Source organism: Elaeis guineensis, chromosome 14 (genome assembly GCF_000442705.2).
Source record: "Elaeis guineensis isolate ETL-2024a chromosome 14, EG11, whole genome shotgun sequence".
Lineage (NCBI taxonomy): Eukaryota > Viridiplantae > Streptophyta > Magnoliopsida > Arecales > Arecaceae > Elaeis > Elaeis guineensis.
Genome location: NC_026006.2, coordinates 56,403,976 through 56,422,488, shown reverse-complemented (window position 1 = coordinate 56,422,488; position 18,513 = coordinate 56,403,976). Strand labels below are relative to the sequence as shown.

General features: G+C 35.6%; 1 protein-coding gene across 2 annotated transcripts; it reads left to right on the top strand.

The window, feature by feature from the left end:
- Nucleotides 1-218: 218 nt before the first annotated feature.
- On the top strand, nt 219-17,863 carry LOC105057719 (serine/threonine-protein kinase PBL27-like). 2 transcript variants are annotated; one of them, XM_073248480.1, is made up of 6 exons: nt 219-669; nt 1,307-1,355; nt 1,437-1,633; nt 1,905-2,094; nt 16,033-16,424; nt 16,743-17,863. In XM_073248480.1, exons 1-6 carry the CDS (start codon nt 649-651, stop codon nt 17,352-17,354), a joined length of 1,461 nt encoding a protein of 486 aa, XP_073104581.1. In that variant the 5' UTR covers nt 219-648; the 3' UTR covers nt 17,355-17,863. The 2 variants fall into 2 exon arrangements, with proteins under 2 accessions (XP_073104581.1, XP_029124052.2); XM_029268219.2 differs by lacking the exon at nt 1,307-1,355 and having other exon boundaries at nt 221-669.
- The last annotated feature ends 650 nt before the right edge of the window (nt 17,864-18,513 follow it).

Below are 18,513 nucleotides of genomic sequence, written 5' to 3'. Positions count from 1 at the left end.
TAAACTATGTATTACTAGAGGGGAGTACCAGAGTCCGCAAGCATGGAGCACCAAGCGGGAGTTTTTAGAATATCAAGGAATTACTGGGAGTTATCTGCAAAGATCTCAAAAACATGCCCCCCTGTATTCTAGAAAGATTCACCATTTGGAAATCCCCTCCATCATTTAAAAAAAAAAAGAAAAGAAAATTTCAATGACAATTAATACCCGCAATGTATTCTCTCACTGCACGCACGCACTCTCTCTCTCTTACACAAGTGCTGACTTTTTTCGTCTCTCTTAACCCGGCCTCTCTCCACTCCTATTTCCCTTTTCTCTTTCCTTTTTTTTAAATTGTAATTTTTATCTCTCTCCTCTCAATCCTCTCCTTTCGGTCGTAAAAAATTCGAACTTTTTCGGCTCTTTGATCTGATCGCCGCCAGAATTCCAGCAGGTCGGCTGCGATCGGTGAGAGCCGTGGAGGAGAGGAAGCAGGCGCCGCTGTTAGAGCTTCAATTCGTCAGATTTTTTTCCCCTTTATTTTAGATTTCGATTCGTGATTTGGGATGGGTTGTTTCCCGTGTTTTGGATCGCCCGAGAAGGAGGAGGAGAAAAAGGGTGAGGTGAAGGGAGGAGGCGATTTCATGAAGGAAACTCCGGCTGCTCATCATGCGGCGAGGGTTAGCTCTGGTAATTAAATTTTATTTTTTGGGGGGCTAAACTTGCCTTAGTTTGTTAGTTCAGTAGGCTATATTTCTTTGGTCTTGATTTTTCATAATTTCTTAACTCTGTTTTGGTTGGATTTAGGTCTGATCTGTGAAATTTTAGTTTCATATCACTATTTTAATGAAGTCAGAATCTTTTTCCCAAATAAGAGAGCATTGATGGCAAAAAAAATATGTTTTAACCATTTTTCAGTATTTTGCTAGATAACGTTGGGATATTTGGAGATCAGAAACATGTCGGTAGAACTGTAATTCTCTGGTTATCTGTATGCGTGGATCTTCTCGAAAAAGACAGATGAATTTTTTGCTAAAAATAATACTGTCAGTTGCTTTACAGCTCGATTACGAAGTGATGATATTGTCTTTTTATGTTTTGAAGATGTTTGGAATTGTAACTCCAAAGCCAATGTTAGAATTGTGAAAAGATGAGCAAATTATACCTACATTTGTGTAATTTTTCATGCTTATATGAGAAGAGTATAATCAATGTAAATGACTATGTTCATCTTGAAAAAGAATATAGTCGAGATATGTGAAACTTAAGAATGGGCTCCATCCTTTTCTTGGATTCTGTAACTAATGCTAGCATATGCATTCTTCAGATAGTTATGATTATGAATTTCTCAAAGCTTGGAGTCCAACATCTGAATGGTATTGCTAATATCTATAGGTTCATTTCTCATTCTGTTCAGTTTTCTTATTCATTAATTCTGAATTATTTGTTGGTGCTAGACAAGTCGAAGTCGAGGAGGGGCTCAGAGTCCAAAAAGGAAGCTTCCATGCTCAAAGAAGGAAATTCTGCGCATATTGCAGCACAAACTTTCACTTTTCGTGAGCTTGCTGCTGTAACTAAGAACTTTAGGCCAGATTGCCTTGTGGGTGAAGGGGGCTTTGGTCGTGTATATAAAGGACGCTTGGAGAATGGACAGGTTAATTTTTTATATATCTGGTTTGATGCATCAGTATTTCGTAAACATTTTTTACCTGCCCACAAAATGGCAATGTTGAGCATGCACACTGAAATCGATGTCTAATTAATGCATTTTTATCTTATTTCTATAGTTAATTTTGATATCATAAATAGACAACCAGAGATGTGTACATCTTCATGGATATGCATGGTTTTGCATCCAGAATTTTTCTGATCAATCTTGGTTTCTAGCTGTTCTCTAAGTTGAGGGAATATTTTATTTTTGGCAGGTTGTTGCTGTGAAACAACTTGACAGGAATGGCCTTCAAGGAAACAGAGAGTTTCTGGTGGAGGTTCTCATGCTCAGTCTATTGCATCACCCTAATCTTGTTAATCTAATTGGTTACTGTGCTGATGGTGATCAACGCCTCCTTGTTTATGAGTTTATGCCATTGGGATCTCTAGAAGATCACTTGCATGGTTAGATTCCATACTTTGTTTATGCTGGTGATTAGTTTGTTTTATTTTAAATGCTTTTCTATTCGTCCTGTTGGCAGTTAATTTGAACTTCCAAATGTACAATAATTGCAGTTACCAAATATAGAAGGTCCACAATGCTTTCCTAGATTCTTAATTGTCCATGTTAAACCAATTTGATTGGCACACTAGTATCTATTATCTATGCAATTCTTTTCACAGGCATTTGCTTGAATATGGAAATGTACAATATGTATGTTTTGGTTCTACTGCTCTTTTTTTGGATTATATTTCAGAAATTGCATTTTTTGAGTAAACTAGGTTAGGTGGGGTCAGGTTTAAATGATATAGTTTCTTCATTTGGCTGTATTATGATGCTTACATTTGCCTGTCTGAAATTGGGGAATATTTTCAATAAGCATGATTCTCTTGTTTCAAAATTTGTAACAGATCCGTATGGTGAATTGATACTATCTCAGCCAATTAACTATTTGTCTTCTTATTGGCAAACTAGGTAACAGTGAGCTACCCACTTAAAAATTAGAAAGTCTTTTGGTCAACTAATTGTTACCTTAATGTCCAACCTTATTCTTAATCATCTTGGTTTTGGAAGTTTTCAAAGTTAACATCTATTCCTTCTACAAGTTAGAGTACGATTATTTACTCCAAAAATACATGATGAGCTCCTAAGCCCCTCATTTTTTGATGTGTGAGGCAAGAATTATTTTTACATTATTGGAATCATTTTTAGAGAATTTTATAGAGTTAAATTCCTTGTATTTGTTCTTATGGCCCATGTTATGAATTTAAAGCTGTATAATATTTAGGAAAGTGAATACTTGCCAAGCTGCAGAGGTTTAGATTTATCAGGAGTTTTTTTTTCTTAAGTCAAGATACATTGAATAAGAACTAAGGCTATCATGAGTAAGATGAGAGTACTTTTAGGAATAAGAAACATTGCTGTTTGATTTCTTAGTTCTAAATAGGATCCATGTAGAGTGACAAGCTTGAAGGATTTATGAGTTGTGTAGCTTGCTTTTGTCACTGTGTGCACTTATTATTCCGCTTTTTTCCTTTTCTCTTGTAATACCTAGCCGCATATTACATGCTACAATGCTCAACAGTTTGTTTTACATTCCTGTGTCAAATTGATTGCAAAGCAAGCCTTTATGAGAAAATTTTCTTTTTTATGGTGGTCTAATACTAGCAACCTTTGCGATTTCTTTTCCTGAAAGTGTTTGCATATCAAGTATAAGTTGAAAACTAATCTTTGCCTAATGAAAGTTTTTATCAGGAAAGAAGCTACTTGATAACTATTTTGAAGTAGAATCCCAGTGAAGCATTATTGGGTATCAAACTTCTTCAAAAGCTTAAGAAAAGGGGAACTGATGTATTTCATCTGTGTTTGATTGATTTATTTAGAATGTCTAGCTTGCATTTCATTTGAGATTCTCCAATGCATCTTAATGACAACTCTTAGTTGTTTGAAATTTTGAATTATCAAATGATAGTGTAGTTCAATTTTGTGGAAAATAAGTCAAAAGAAGTCCTTTGCATTTATACCCATCCATCTTGATCCTACACGTTGTTTGTCATCTCTCTACATGATAGTCCCCACCTTTCAAACTCCAACCTCCTAATGTGGGAAGAGCTGAGTGGATGAGCATAACTTTTAGAGATAAGTTAATTCACTCTTAATTTAGCTGCTTTTTGATCACATAAGGCCAAAAATACACATCTAAGCACACTTATAAAATGGTCTGGCAGTTTTTTCGTCCATGTAAGAACAGATATTTGCAAATTATCTTCTCTCTGTAAAGTGGCTAATGGGACCTTTTGTTTGGTTAATATATGTTCATCTTGCTCGACTGCATCTACTGTAAGTGCAATCTTTATTTGCAAATGTACTCAATACCTTGTGAATTAATTGCTCCTCTTAGTATTCATTTTTATACAAGGGGGCCTGCGCACTAGTCATTCATCTCCAAAAGGTTAGATGCAATAGGTTAGTTAACAATAAGAGACCTAGGTTCAAGTCCAACTTGTGAAGTAGCTATTGAAAATAGATACAGATTTCTCAAATCCATATTTCATGATAACATGGAACCATTATAAAATTGCATCATCTGGGTAAGGACAAGAAAGACAATTTAATAGAAACTTTTTGCAGTCTTGGTAAGGTTTAGACTCCATAGAGTAGGCTAAGCCCTTGCAGTAGTAAACTAACATCTCCTTATTATTTTGAGTATGCAAACATAAGGTTATGGTACATTAATGGTGGGTTCCAAAACAGTTGCTAGATTCCAGCCAAAGCTTCCCATGTTTGCCTCTTGTAGGTGCAATCCAAGTAATTAATCTTTATTTGCCCTATTTAAGAGGGGGAGTTATATGATTATCATCAAGGCTTCAGTGATGTTCATATGCCCCAAGAACAGAGTAAATTCACTCCTATGTATCATTATGTTCCAAAGAGTATATGTGTTAGCATATATTCCTAAGCTAGAAAAGAAATCGGCCATCACTACCATCATCCACTGTTACCTAGACACCTGTTTGCATTTTGGATATGACGCATATGTATGATCTGGATATGCATCAGACAATAAAATATGTATCAAAGATATTTAAGTCCTGTGGAGAGTTAACTTCCAACCCTGATTTTGAGGTAGTGTTCACAAGAATCTCATGATAATTGGAAGTAGGCTTTAATTTTGCTTAAGGCTTGTTTAAAAATGATTGAAACATTTGAAATGGAAGTTTTATAAGATAACATAAAAGCTTACAACGTTTTGAGCTTTGGATACAAGATGGCTTTTGATATAGGATAGCTTTAGGTGGCTAGTGGCTTGATTTTTTTTTCTCCGAGGAGGTTGAAGCCTTGTAGGATATAAACTTGGAAAGAGTTTGAAGATTTTGGATTGAAGGAAGAGGGTTTTGCTACAAGAGTTTTGAGGATAGTTTTGAAGAGAATTTTGGGATACAAGGTTTTGAAGGAATTTTGGAATACAAGATAGAAGAGGTTTTTGGTGGAGCACTCCCTCTCTGTCTTGTATCGAAACCTCTCCAAGACTTTTCCACCTCTGAGGCTTGCCCTCAATGCTGGCTCATCAGGTCTTCTTATAGAAGGCTTGGCGGGCTTTAGCTGGTCTGGAGTTTGGAATGCTGCTTTGAGACTTCGTCCTTGATATTCTTCATATCGAAAAAAGAAGGCTTAGCGGACTTTAGCTGGTCTGGAGTCCGGAGTGCTACTTTTGAAGCTTCATCCTTGATATTCTTCATGTTGGAGAAACTAAAGGCGAAGTCTGTGGGCTTACTCATGGTTTTGCTTTTTCTTTAGGAAAAATAGCTAAGCTTATCTGTTTGCTTGGTTCTTTTGTCATTTTGTAATATCTGCCTACAAATGTAGCTTGAAGGTGGTGAGTAGCTTGAGTCAGTCCAGACATGTTGATGCTGAGATGTTGGTAATTTTGAGTTTATGGAATGGTTCGAGGTTGATGAGAAATTTGGATCGGATACTGGAGCTGGATTTGGTTGTTGTGGCGGTGTTGATCTTCTGCACCCTACTGGTCTTCGTTTGTATACTACTTCAAATCCTGGTGGTACTGAAGGTATTAATGATGAAGTTGCTGAAGTTTGGTCTTGTGGCAGCCTTTCTTCGCCAACTAAATTTCTTTGAGGAGGATCTCAGATACTTGGTAATTGCTAGTTGGTATGATCTTCTGCTTCTTATTGTTCTGTTGTTGGTGTCAAAGTATTGCTTGATGATGAGGAGATATAAACTATTTGTTCTGTATGTTGATTTTGCTGTGGACCTATCATTCGGATATTGAGAGTAACTTGGATCGATCTCGAATGATGACTGTGTTGGTGATGTTGTTGATGATGGTGCCGCCAGGGATGTCGTCGAGGGGCCAAGTGGTGATGTCGATACTGCTGGTGTCGATGATGTCGTCGATGTCTTAGGGAGGCATTTGGAAAGGAATTGCTTGATAGATGGTCTTTGTATTTGCTTTTTATAGACAATGGTGCTTATTTTTTGGGACAAGTGGTTTGCTTTTGGTTGATTGATATAGAGTCAGCTTTTACTTTTGAATGATTGATTAGGGGTCATTTCCTTGCTTCTACTTTGGCAACATTTGTCCTAATGGAATTGATTGCTGTCTGAAGATGCTTTTGATGATTGATGGGGGTCATTTCTTTGCTCCTGCTTTGGCTGAAAGAATGGATTTCTAGAAAGATTGGAGTGGGATCGAAAATTCCCACAACCGTTTTTAGAAAGATTTTAGATTGGCTTGGGATCAGAAATTCCCACAACCGGTTTTAAATTGATTTATTGAAGAAGTTTAGATTTCCTCAACTGGTTTTTGAAACAATTTTAAGATTCCTTAGGGCTAGGTTGCCCTTCCTAGATTGGCTAATTTTTTTGTGGATGGGTTTGGATAACACTCGAATGGAATCTTCCTCTTCTTTTGTAAGATACCAGATGATAAGATAAAGGTAGATAGGAACTGTTTAAAAGAGTTCAAATAGGAAGGGTTCAAGTAAATTCCATTATTTGGTAAATAGAAGAAAAAAGAGCAATTTTTGAAAAAGAACCTTTAGATAAAAATATTTGTGTTGGATAGTTTTTTGGGTTTAGGAGGATATCCCATTTTCCTTCCTTTTCTGGTAGATTTACAGGTAAATTGGTTACTATCCAAATTTTTCCGTCTATCCAATATTTGTCCTTTTGAAATTTTTTGGCTTCTCAAAAAACATCAATATAATTAATTAGTAAATAATCATCTTCATCAAAATTTTTAGTGATTCTAAACAGGTTATCTTCTCTTATGAAGTGATTATAGTTTCTTTTTGGAAACTTGGTCATATAAAAAATTTGAAAGGGATAATTAATTTTTACCATTTGTCTTTCTTCAATTCCACTATAGATTATTATATCTAGTATCTTATTGTCTTTTCTTAGTTGTTGCAACGCAGTTTATACGACTCCAAGAAAAATATTAATTGGATAGTTATAATCAATAGTGGCATATTTGATTGGTCCTTTATATAAGGCTCTAATTATGACTTCAGAAGGACAAACATTGATTCTTGGAATCATGAGTTTGGGCCAGCACCAATCCATTATAAGGTATTTATGAAGGGCATTCAGGATTTTCCTAATTTCGTTGGGTTGGAGAATTTTGTTAAGGATAATATCTTGGAGTTGAGGAGATAAGATATTCTGTGTTTCTTCCCAGCATTTAATCCTTTCTTGTTCAATTGAGTTCTTTTGAATGTCCTGATTTATGGTGTTTATTTGAGGGTTTTGATAAAAAGAAAAGGGATTAATAAATTGGAAAACTATATCTTGTTCTAGAAATTTTGCTTTAATTTCTTCTTTATCCACACAAAATGGTTGAATTATATTAAGGAAAGGAGCCCCTAGGATTACTAATTGGTTCAGATTTTTTACTAGAATGAAAGAGGTATTGATGCAAACTTCGTGATTATAAATCATTGCATCTGTTATTTTGTGTTTAATTTTGAGACTTGAACCACTAGCAGTGGTTAATTTTTCTTTTGTCTTTTCAAAGTATTTTGTAGGTATCAGTTCTTCTTGAATACAATTGAAGTCTGCTCCTGAGTCTAATAAGGCTATTGTGTCAAGTTTGAATTCTTTTCCTATAACTAGGGTAATTTTGACACACCATTTTTGAATTATATTTTGTGTGATTATTCCAATAAATTCTTGGTCTTCTATGTCTTTATTAGCTTTTGAAAGTAATTCGTTGAGTAACTCAATTTGGTCTTTTATTTGATTAATTTCCGTTTTTAGATGATTAATTTCTATTTGAAGTTCTTGGATTGATAAAGGTTTCTTTTCTTCGGGTTCAAATTTTTTTAAGATTTTATTCAAATTGTAGGTTGGTTTTATAGGTTTTGTGGGGTTTTCTTGGATAAGGTTGTTTTGAGTTTAGACAAATATTCTTTCCTTTGTTCGAGTCTATAATTTTATCGATAACTTCTAATAGTAAATGTTGTTCTTTTGTGAGTACACGATTTTTTTTGCTACATTCTTGATCAGATTGAAGATTTTTAGAGTCCGAGGATTCAGAATCTGATTCAAGCAGAAAAATCTTTAGTTGAATTTTTATGGATTTTAGAAGGTTTGATTCATCAATTTCTAGGTTGTTGATTTTTTCTCTTATCTTGCAGTTACTATTGAAATGTCCCATTCTGCCACACTTATAGTAGATAGGTGGTGGTTTGGTTTTAGCCCAGTTGGTCTTGGTTGGTTTGGGTTTAAAAAGAAGTGGTTTATTTCTTTTATTTTTCAAAGGTTTAGGCCATTCCTTAGGATTTTGGGTTGTTCTTTATAACAGGTTTTACAAATTTTTTGAATTTTTTAGATCTTTGGATTTTGAGCAGCTGGAGGTCAAATTGCTGACAAAATGTTCCTAATTCTTTTTTAGAAGTTAATTGTTTCTTTTTTAGTTGTTGTTTAAGTCTTAGGTCATTGCAAAGCAACAATCCTTTCTCATTTATGATGTTGATAAGATCTCCATATGTTAATTTATCATATGGGATTCTACCATTATTTGGGTTTCTAAGTTTAGTTCTAATTTTTTCAGAGAATACTGAAGGGAGGCCTGCAATGAACTTTTCTTTCCAGAAAGATGGATTGCAGTCTTCTGTAGTCATTACCTTGGTTAGGAAAATATCTTTATACCATCTAAAATCTTGTAGTTTTCTGCATCTTAAATTTGATAAAATCTCTGTAGTTCTATCTCTTAATTTTGAAGGGTCTCCTAAGAAATGTTTGGCTATTGCAAAGATAAGGGTTGGAACAGTATCTTGAAGATCTGATCCATCCTCATCTATAGTTTTCTTGACTGCAGTGAGAATTTGTTCACGGTCAATATCATCCAGGTAGTGATCCCACCAACCTTTTAGTTGGCCAATGAAACCAACTACTAATGCTTGGACAATAGCATGATCTGGGGTGTTTTTAGTTTTATAAGCATTTGATACCATTGTCATTTCTTAAAGTGTATTTGGAATACTATATTCAGTTAATCCATCTATATTCCATTCATATATGGTATTGACTGAATATTGATTTTATATTATATGGCCTCTTTCTTCTAGAACCATATCTGGCAAGGTTGGTGTTGGATAATAGGTTTTTTTGGGTTGCCCACCCCAATCTGTGATCTTATCTATGTTTAAACATTGATTTTCTTCTTCACTTAGGGTTTCAGTTTTGAAAGACTCCAAAATTTGCTGAGATAAAGTAGCACCTGATCTTGGCCTAGCAGATTGTTCAGGAGTATCTTCTACTCTCTGAGGGGTTTCTATTGCTTGTAATCTCTTATTTATTTCTTCCATAATATCAATATTTAATTCTTTTGATTGTTTTTTATCTATCTCAAAAGGTTTGAAAATAGGTAAGGAAACTTTGTCTTGGGTTCCAAATTTTTCTTCTTTTATCATTTCCTCTATCCTAATTAACTGATCACCTATAGTTTTAAGATTTTGATTTGTGAAATTATTTTGTTCTATGATATTTTTTATGTCCCTTTCATTTGATATTTCTGGAGAGTTAGTTTTCATTTTGCATGGAGAGACTATTATGTGAGTTCCTTTGATTGGTTTTTTAATTTCATGTAAAGGAGGATGAATTCTCTCTATGACTCGTCCTTTTCATCTTGTCAGGAAACTATGATTTTTGAGTTAAAAGACTCTATAATTTTGGTTCTCCTAACTTCTTTGCCATTTCTTAAGATCATATTGACATCTCTTGAGGTGTCTTTTAGTGACTCATACCAATTGAAGAAAGATGTTTGAGTCCGAGTCATTTCTAAGAATGTGTAGTATTCTGCTTGTAATTTATCTCTTTGTTCTTTAGAGTAAGTTTTAAAAAATTTGCTTCTTTTCTCAGAGTTTTCTTGTGAATAGAAATCCTTTTTCAAGGTTGGTTTGTCTATTTTGAATTCAGAACTAATTACATATAATTTTGGATCTTTCCTATCAGTTATTTGCGAATAGGTTGGAGAGAGTGGTGGAGATTGAGGTTCTCGTATCTAGATTGAGGGATTTTTGGCTCAAAGTTCACAGTGCTCAGTTTTGATGGTGAGGGGCTTGAGCAACTATGCCTTGATAAGTCTATTTGGACTTGAGCAAGCTCTAATCTATAACTTGAACTTCTTTGAATCCCTCTTTGAAATCTAATGGAAACGTCTCCTTCAGAATTGATAATTATTGTCTAATTTACTTTATTCTTTTCTGATGGTTGGTACTATCTTTTTTAGTAACCAGTCATCGGATAATTTGATTTGATCTCAAACTAGGATTTTTGGGACACACATTTCCTTTACTGAGGTCAACCTGAAAGTAGTCGGTTGATCCTAGGGTCCTCTTGTTGACAGCACCTATGTGTTTCAGGGTGTTTAAGGTTTTATAGTATACTCTAATCATGGCCGCTGCTAGGCATGATTCGGATAACATATTAAAATCATCTAGTTTAACTTCTAATTTCAAACTTCTAAGGATGTTTTTATCCTTAGTTTTGATAGTAAGGTCTGCATTACAGTTAAAGTAGATTGAGCCATCAAATAAACTAGATTTAACCATGCCAAGTAAAGCATCTTGGAAATCAATAAACCTACCATCCTTTAGACACAGAAGGATAGAGTTATTGATTCCTTTTCTGATTAAAGGTTTTAATGCAACTTGAACCATATCTATATGAATGAATTCGAATTTGGATTTTTGGGCAGTTTTGACTATTTCCTGAGTTAAGATTGGGATTAACTCATGTTCTTTTTCTATTGGGACAGTTTTTTCTATTATTTTGATTCTAGTATCTGGTAGGAACTAGCTTGTGGTTTTGTAGACAGAACTTCTAGGGACTTTAGGGATTATCCATTGATCCAACCATTTACCAAAAAACTCAATTAAAGCCTTATCCAAGCTTGTACCTTCATCATGGTATCAGAGTCTTGTACCCAAAAGGCTTCCCAAGTTGGTATTAGAGCCTGGGGAGGGAGAAGTAGAATAAGAGTATCTTGCTCAGAATCTTTATCTTGGTTAGAGTGGTGCAACAGAGTTGCCGTAAGTAATGTCTTGCCGTTTATAGCCATGAGGGAAAGGCCGCTTTTGAGGCAGTTGACTAAAGTCCTCGAGGCAACTAACACAAGTCTCTAGCCCAAGATAAGTTTCTTATCAAGGAATTTTGCTTTAATTCCTTCTTTATTCACATAAAATAGTTTAATTATATTAAGGAAAAGAGCCCATAGGATTACTAATTGGTTCAGATTTTTGACTAGAATGAAAGAGGTATTGATGCAAACTTTATGATTACAAATCATTGCATCCGTTATTTTGTGTTTAATTTTGAGACTTGAACCACTAGCCGTGGTTAATTTTTCTTTTGTCTTTTCAAAGTATTTTGTAGGTATCAGTTCTTCTTGAATACAATTGGAGTTTGCTCCTGAGTCTAATAAGGCTATTGTGTCAAGTTTGAATTCTTTTCCAATAACTAGGGTAATTTTGACACCCCATTTTTGAATTGAGAAACAATAATATCTTAGTAGCCGTTATTTAACTTTTGTGCTTTTGCTAGTTTTGGAGGTCCAATAATAATAAGCTTATTTATCATGTGTATCATGAAATAATTAGTTTATTTTACCATTTTATGCAAGTATCTTTAATGAAGAGTTTGTTCACCCATACAGGGTCTAGTTTAGGTGGATTTTTTTTTTGCCCATATATTCTAGGAAACAATTCTATAGCTTCGCCAAATCCTTGACAGAAGTAATTTGTTTGTTTAATGCTTTAAGTTGCAGCTATTTCGTGAAAGAATCATAATTGAGCACCGATGACCACACTCAATGAGACTTTTTAGCTGTACCTAGTTAGACACTTTATGATTACCAATCATTTAATCCTTACTTGGTGTCTTTCATGTTGAATTTTGTTTCACTACTTGGACTTAAAATAGTTCCATCCGCCTAAACTTATTTCTTTGCCATGAGTAATTACCATGCTGACTTTAAACAGAAAAGCAAGATTTTTCCCTTCCGATTTTTAGTACTTGATCCATGTGCTCTTCTAATGGCGATCTGGTGGGCTATGAGGCTACATTTATGAGTAGATCTCTTTGAAGTCTAACAGTCTTGCTAAAAAATAACCGCAATAGTCCATTTTCAATAAGGATGCCACCTTATTTAAGACATTTGGCTCTAAAGTATAAGAGATTAGGTAGCTAGGAGGCAAACATCAATTTGGAGAAGCATGTGATCTTCTCCGAAAATCTGGAGCCTGAAGTGCCTTTCAACCTTTTACCATATTCCACATCTAAGCAATTAGAATGCCACCTTTTTAATGTAATTTAAAATCAAACTTATCTGATTACTTAATTCACCCACTGCCTTATCATCTCTAGATAATGTCTAACTCTTGCTGAATTCTCAAACAAATTTCTATGAGGGCTCCAGCCACCAACCACCACACTGTCAGCATATAGATGGTGGGGAATAGGTGTGACTGGCCCACAATGAGGACATTTAAGAATGACTATAGTAGTCTCCAGTCTTCCTATATGATATAATAGAAAGGTACTCTTCACACATGCTGAAAAGATGCAGTGGCAAAGATCTCCTTGGAGAGTCTCTTGGAGAAGAAAATAGAAGAAAAGTTTCACCATTTATTTGAATGCCCACAGTTACAGTAGGTACATAAGATTAGATGCATGTTCTCCATTATGGGCAAAACCCAATGGCCAATCAGTTGAGCTGATCATAGACCCAAATCATGTCCTGCTGAATGTCTTTGATCATGTTTTCTATCATGAACAGTGATTGCTTTCTTATGATCATCTTATCTTATCATTTTTTTTAGGAAAAATCTGATTAGATCATCTTATTATGCAGAGAAACAATATTCATATTTTAGAAGCTACGAGAAAGTTGAACCATGCAAAAATGAAGATACAAAGTAAATATGGTTGCCATTTTTGGTGGCTCATTAAAGAAAACTGTCAAATAAAGACTGAAAAATCATTTTGAATGTCTTCCTGAGATTGAAGAATCTGTATCAAATTATAAGGCACTGAGTCGGTGTCATGTGTGGTTAGAGTTTCTTATTGTGATATGTAAGGTGGGCATTTACCTTTGAATCTAAAAGTAATTTTATACATTTATGATACATGTTGAGAATTCTGATCCTCCTTAATCTGCAATACCTTTTTTGTCCCTTCTTTTGTTTGGGGTCGAACCTGTACGTCTTGTTGTAGTGTGTATTATATATTCTAATAGAGGATGCTTAGGATGCGGACATTTGTGAATTCCATAGCAATATTAAGAAGGGAATTAGTCTGCATGATGAACAGTGCTTACCGCAAGTGGATGATGCGATCTGGTTTGTTGGTGAAGATTTAGATGTTCTGAATGGAACTTGGAAGAATTTCATAAACGGTTTTATTTGCAGATTCTTTGAAAAATGTCTCTATATTTGTTGAGTATCATCCATCATTTCACTCACTAAATGATTTTTTCTGTATCATGTTATTCCATTTTGGGCAGCGGTAGTTGTTGCATTAGAAAGATATACAGCCATATTGATGGAAACTTTAAGCTACGAAAACCCTTTTTTTAGTTCTTTCCAAACTAAATAATATGGCAACCTGATGTTGAATCAATATTTCAAATCACATATTTGATTTCTATGGGCACATTGTTTATATGAAATCTCTTATATACTCAGTTTTTTTTGTGATAACAAGATAATAACATTGTTAATGAGTGTCATAAATAATATACTACCAAAAATTGATTAGTTTGGTAAAGATTATCACATTTGCTGCAGTCATCGCATATTGATCGTGCTATGTCTAAATGATATCATTACAAATCTTTCTCTCTCTTGACAAATTCCTTATCCTCCATATATCGTGAGGATGAATGTTCGAAAGAGCACGCAATTATAAATCGACTAGTGCTAGCTCACTTCTAAAGATCATTTTCAGAAGGATGCTACCATTCTTTCTGTTTTCTTTTTCTTTTAAAATTAAATAAACTTCTCTAGAGCAGACTGACCATAATCTCTTGTTCTCATGGGTGAATGTTAACTGAAGTGCAGTATATTATCCCTCCATTTGTGTGGTTTGTAAATGCTTAAAGTATTGGCATCTTTATTTTCCTGTCTCCAAATATTAGCATCCCAACTATGAAGTTCCCCTTCAATACTCTGTCTCACCCATATAGGGGTAGTTTTGCTAGTCATCTGTTTAACAGTACTTTTGTTGCTTAACCTCAAATGGTTGAATTTGCCAGCTCTAAGGAATTCAAGGCTCTAAAAACACACTTTAATTAGATATAAAACATTTTGCTGCATTTTCTAAGGAATTGAGAGCATTGTCCAGCTTTATTCTGGAATAGATTGTTCTGGTCAATGAACATGCCACACCCCCCGCCCCCGCCCCCCCCCCCCCGCCCCAAACTTCCTCTATTTTGTGAAATTTGAATTTATCTGGATGACCTATTTCACAAGGAGGCCCAAAGCATTTACAGTTCTAGCTCATTTGGTCATATCATCTTGGAAATCAATGATCCCCAATTTTAAATCCTTAGAAATGTGCTTAATTAGGTTATCTTGTTTCTTTCTAATCTTGAATATCCTTAAGCATATTTCATCCTTGTTTTAAAATATTTCAGTTAACTGATTCTATGTGTGTGTCATTCAGTGATGTACTTTTTGTTGATTTTATTTTTCCAATCTTGAATAATATCTTGTATTGAATTTCTATGTCCCTTTAATTCTTTGACCTACACCTGAGAGACTTCCTACTGTGTCATGGCCACAAAGACCTGCATTTCTTGTGGCCATATAGTTCTTAACAGTTCTGTCGCACTTTGTACCTTATAATGCTACTCTTAGCATCCTCTAGTATGACTATTCATCCACATGAGCATGATGGGTGCTTACCAGCCTTCCTAGATCTCAGTGGAAAATGCAAAATCTGCCCTAGATGCAGTAGAGAGGATTTGAGTTTGAAGCATCTTTTTCTTGGTAACTGGACTTATCCAATGATTAGAAAGAAATATATAAAAATGTCGAACAAAGGTGCTAATTTAAAGATTTTAAGATGATTTGGGTGATATAATCAATAGCAAAACCAAAGTGGACACTTTAAAATGGATCAGCTTACTGACTTATTACTGTTAGGTTGCATATTTTATCATTTGCTATGCATTATGAGTTTGAAAGTTTGATATAAACAATGAAGTACCAGGATGTGAACAGATCAATTGATGTTGGGTTTGGCTCAACCCTAACCAACCATTTTAGATCTGAGCACATTTGTAACTTAATCTGACCCAATAAGGAATTAACCTTGCTAATCCTTCCTGACTAGATCCAAAGCAAGGTTGCATGGCAACCTAACTAAACCCAATCGGAAGGGGCAGGTGACTTTGGGTCTTTGTGATGGACAGACTTAGCAAGATATAGCCCTAGGAAACAAACTCAATGACATTGGAGACTTGAAACAGAGGACATCCTCTACAAGTCAAATAAGATCTTTCAATAACTTATTTCTTAAGCTATCACGACATGAGGTCTACTAGGTCACCATCATCACTTCATTTTTGAGAGGAAAAGTAAGCTAGCCAGAGGGACCAAAATGGTTGGAGTATGTATTAATGCTCCCACAAATGTAATCATTGGATGCAAGTTGCATCCAATTCAACCCATTTCTTGGCCAACTAGGTTGATTCAATTGCTATCTCAACTCATTGGCATCCATACTTGTACAAAATATTGATTATGAACATCATTCACCTTCTAGAACCTAGACCAAAGGCCGCATTATTTTAAATCTTGAAGCTAAGAGTACTTTGAGGTGCATATCTCTTTGATTATTCAATAAGATGACTCATTTTACATTCTTCTGGGTAGATATTCCACCTGACAAGGAGCCTCTGGACTGGAATACGCGGATGAAGATAGCAGCTGGTGCAGCTAAAGGCTTGGAATACCTGCATGATAAGGCAAACCCTCCAGTAATTTACCGAGATTTTAAATCATCAAACATCCTTCTTGGTGAAGGATATCACCCGAAACTTTCAGACTTTGGGCTTGCAAAACTTGGTCCTGTAGGTGACAAGACTCATGTCTCGACACGGGTGATGGGAACTTATGGTTACTGCGCTCCTGAGTATGCTATGACTGGACAGCTTACGGTGAAATCTGATGTCTACAGTTTTGGTGTTGTCTTCCTTGAACTAATTACAGGGCATAAAGCAATTGACAACACTCGGCCTGATGGGGAGCAAAATCTTGTGGCATGGGTAGGCTGCTCTTCCATTTTTATCAGTATATATATATTATTTTTTCTGTAGCATATCAAGTTACTTCTATCACTACATAGCTTGACCTAAATGACTATTAAAAATAACCTTAATATAAGGATTTGTGCAAAATCAAGTACATGGAGATGATTTTTTGAATTCTCTTCTTTAGATCCATAATGTTCAACAGTATTCTTTTTGTGATGTACTAAGAAAGAAAATTAATACATTTTCAAAAAAAGGAACAAAGAAAGACATTTTTCTTTTTGATCATTGTTCTTTGATAGAAATTGTCTTCTTATTTGTACTTATCTGCAGGCTCGCCCGTTATTCAGAGACAGGAGAAAATTCCCAAAAATGGCTGACCCATTGCTCCGAGGCCGTTTCCCAATGAGAGGTCTATACCAGGCTCTGGCTGTTGCGGCAATGTGTTTACAGGAGCAAGCAGCAACTAGACCTCTGATAGGGGATGTCGTGACTGCACTTTCATACCTTGCTTCACAAACTTACGATTCAAAAGCTCCTGTTGCTCAAAGTAATAAAGTTGGTCCATCTACTCCTAGGGCTAGGGATGACCGGAAAAGCCTTAATGGTGGGACCGCCAATCAACATGCTCTCCAATCACCACACAAAAATTCTTCTGAGTTTAGGCAAAGGGATCTTATTGGGGGAGCAGGCCATGGAGCAGATGTTGGCAGAGGCGGTGTTGGTGGTGGCTTTGGACGGAATTGGAGCTTGGAGGAGTTAGAGACACAGGAATCTCAGAGGGACAGCCCGGTTCATGGAGGAGAGGCAGGGGAAAGCCTGAAGAATGCCAATCGAGATCTTGATAGAGAGCGTGCTGTTGCGGAGGCTAAAGTATGGGGTGAGAATTGGAGAGAGAGGAAACAGTCATATGTGCATGGTTGCTTTGATAGCACAAATGAGTAGCTGAGAGGTGGTTTCGGACACAACCCTCTATAAGGAGCATTTGATCTGTATTATTCTTATAGCAGAAAAGGCACTTATAGGTCAACTCTGTGGCTCAGAAGACATCATCCATTAGGTCTTGGTTCCATATTCACTGTGAATAAGATTGATGTTTTCTGTCATCACTGCTGCTCCTTTTGTAATTCTTTGGTTGAGGATCAGATCAGATTCCCTCTCCAGGTATTTCCTGGACAATGTAAAGTGCTTCGTGGGTGGAAGCCTTATCATTTCACTGTGAAAGATGGTAGATCAAAGATTTAAAAACAGTGCATCAAAAATGTAGAATTGCGTTCCAGACCAAATATATGTAGCCTAGCACAGGTATGTTTTAAGTGCGACTTGTTGCACTTAGTATTTAGGCCTTTTGAAGCCTGCAGTACAAGAAACAAGTGTTGTAATTTGTCCATAGATCTGAATTGGAGTTTGCTTTAGTAATACCAATATTACATACAATTGTCATTTTTGTTTCATGATCCTGAGCATCGGTGAACACTGCTCTTGTTTGGTTTCTGTTCTCAGTTAATTTATAGGTTTTGAATATCTGGTTCTGTATTTATTTGGCCCAGGTATAATTTACATATTGAGATGAAATTCAGTTGTTGTGTGGCAGATACTTCTATTTGTTCGATATCCACAGACACAATCCCCATTCAGTGCTTTTCTCTTCTTGATTTGCCTTCTGAAATTACTATAGCCAAATTTGATGTCATGAATTTTGAATCGTGAACCAATTAAGCTGGGCATGCAGGAGCTTTCTGTGTTAAGCCTACTTACTGAGAGGCCAGTTTCAGTTCCCATTCATTTATTGATATGACTAGGTGCATTAATATAGTATATTATTTTAGTGTTTCAGTAGTTACTTGTCTTCAAGGACTTGTACCATAAAAATTTACCTACTTGCACAGTGGATTGATGAGAATCTCATGCCATTTTAATGTGACAGCAGGCTTAATGGTCTCTAATTTGCCGTCTGCTAGACTCACCCGTTACTCAAAATCATTACAGCTGATGAGCTGCGTGGAACATTCAGCATGAGGGATAAACTGACGAGTGCCTGAAAGCAATAGCTGTAGTCAGCTCAATATTCATGCCAATGGATCTCGGAATTAAGGTTAAAGTT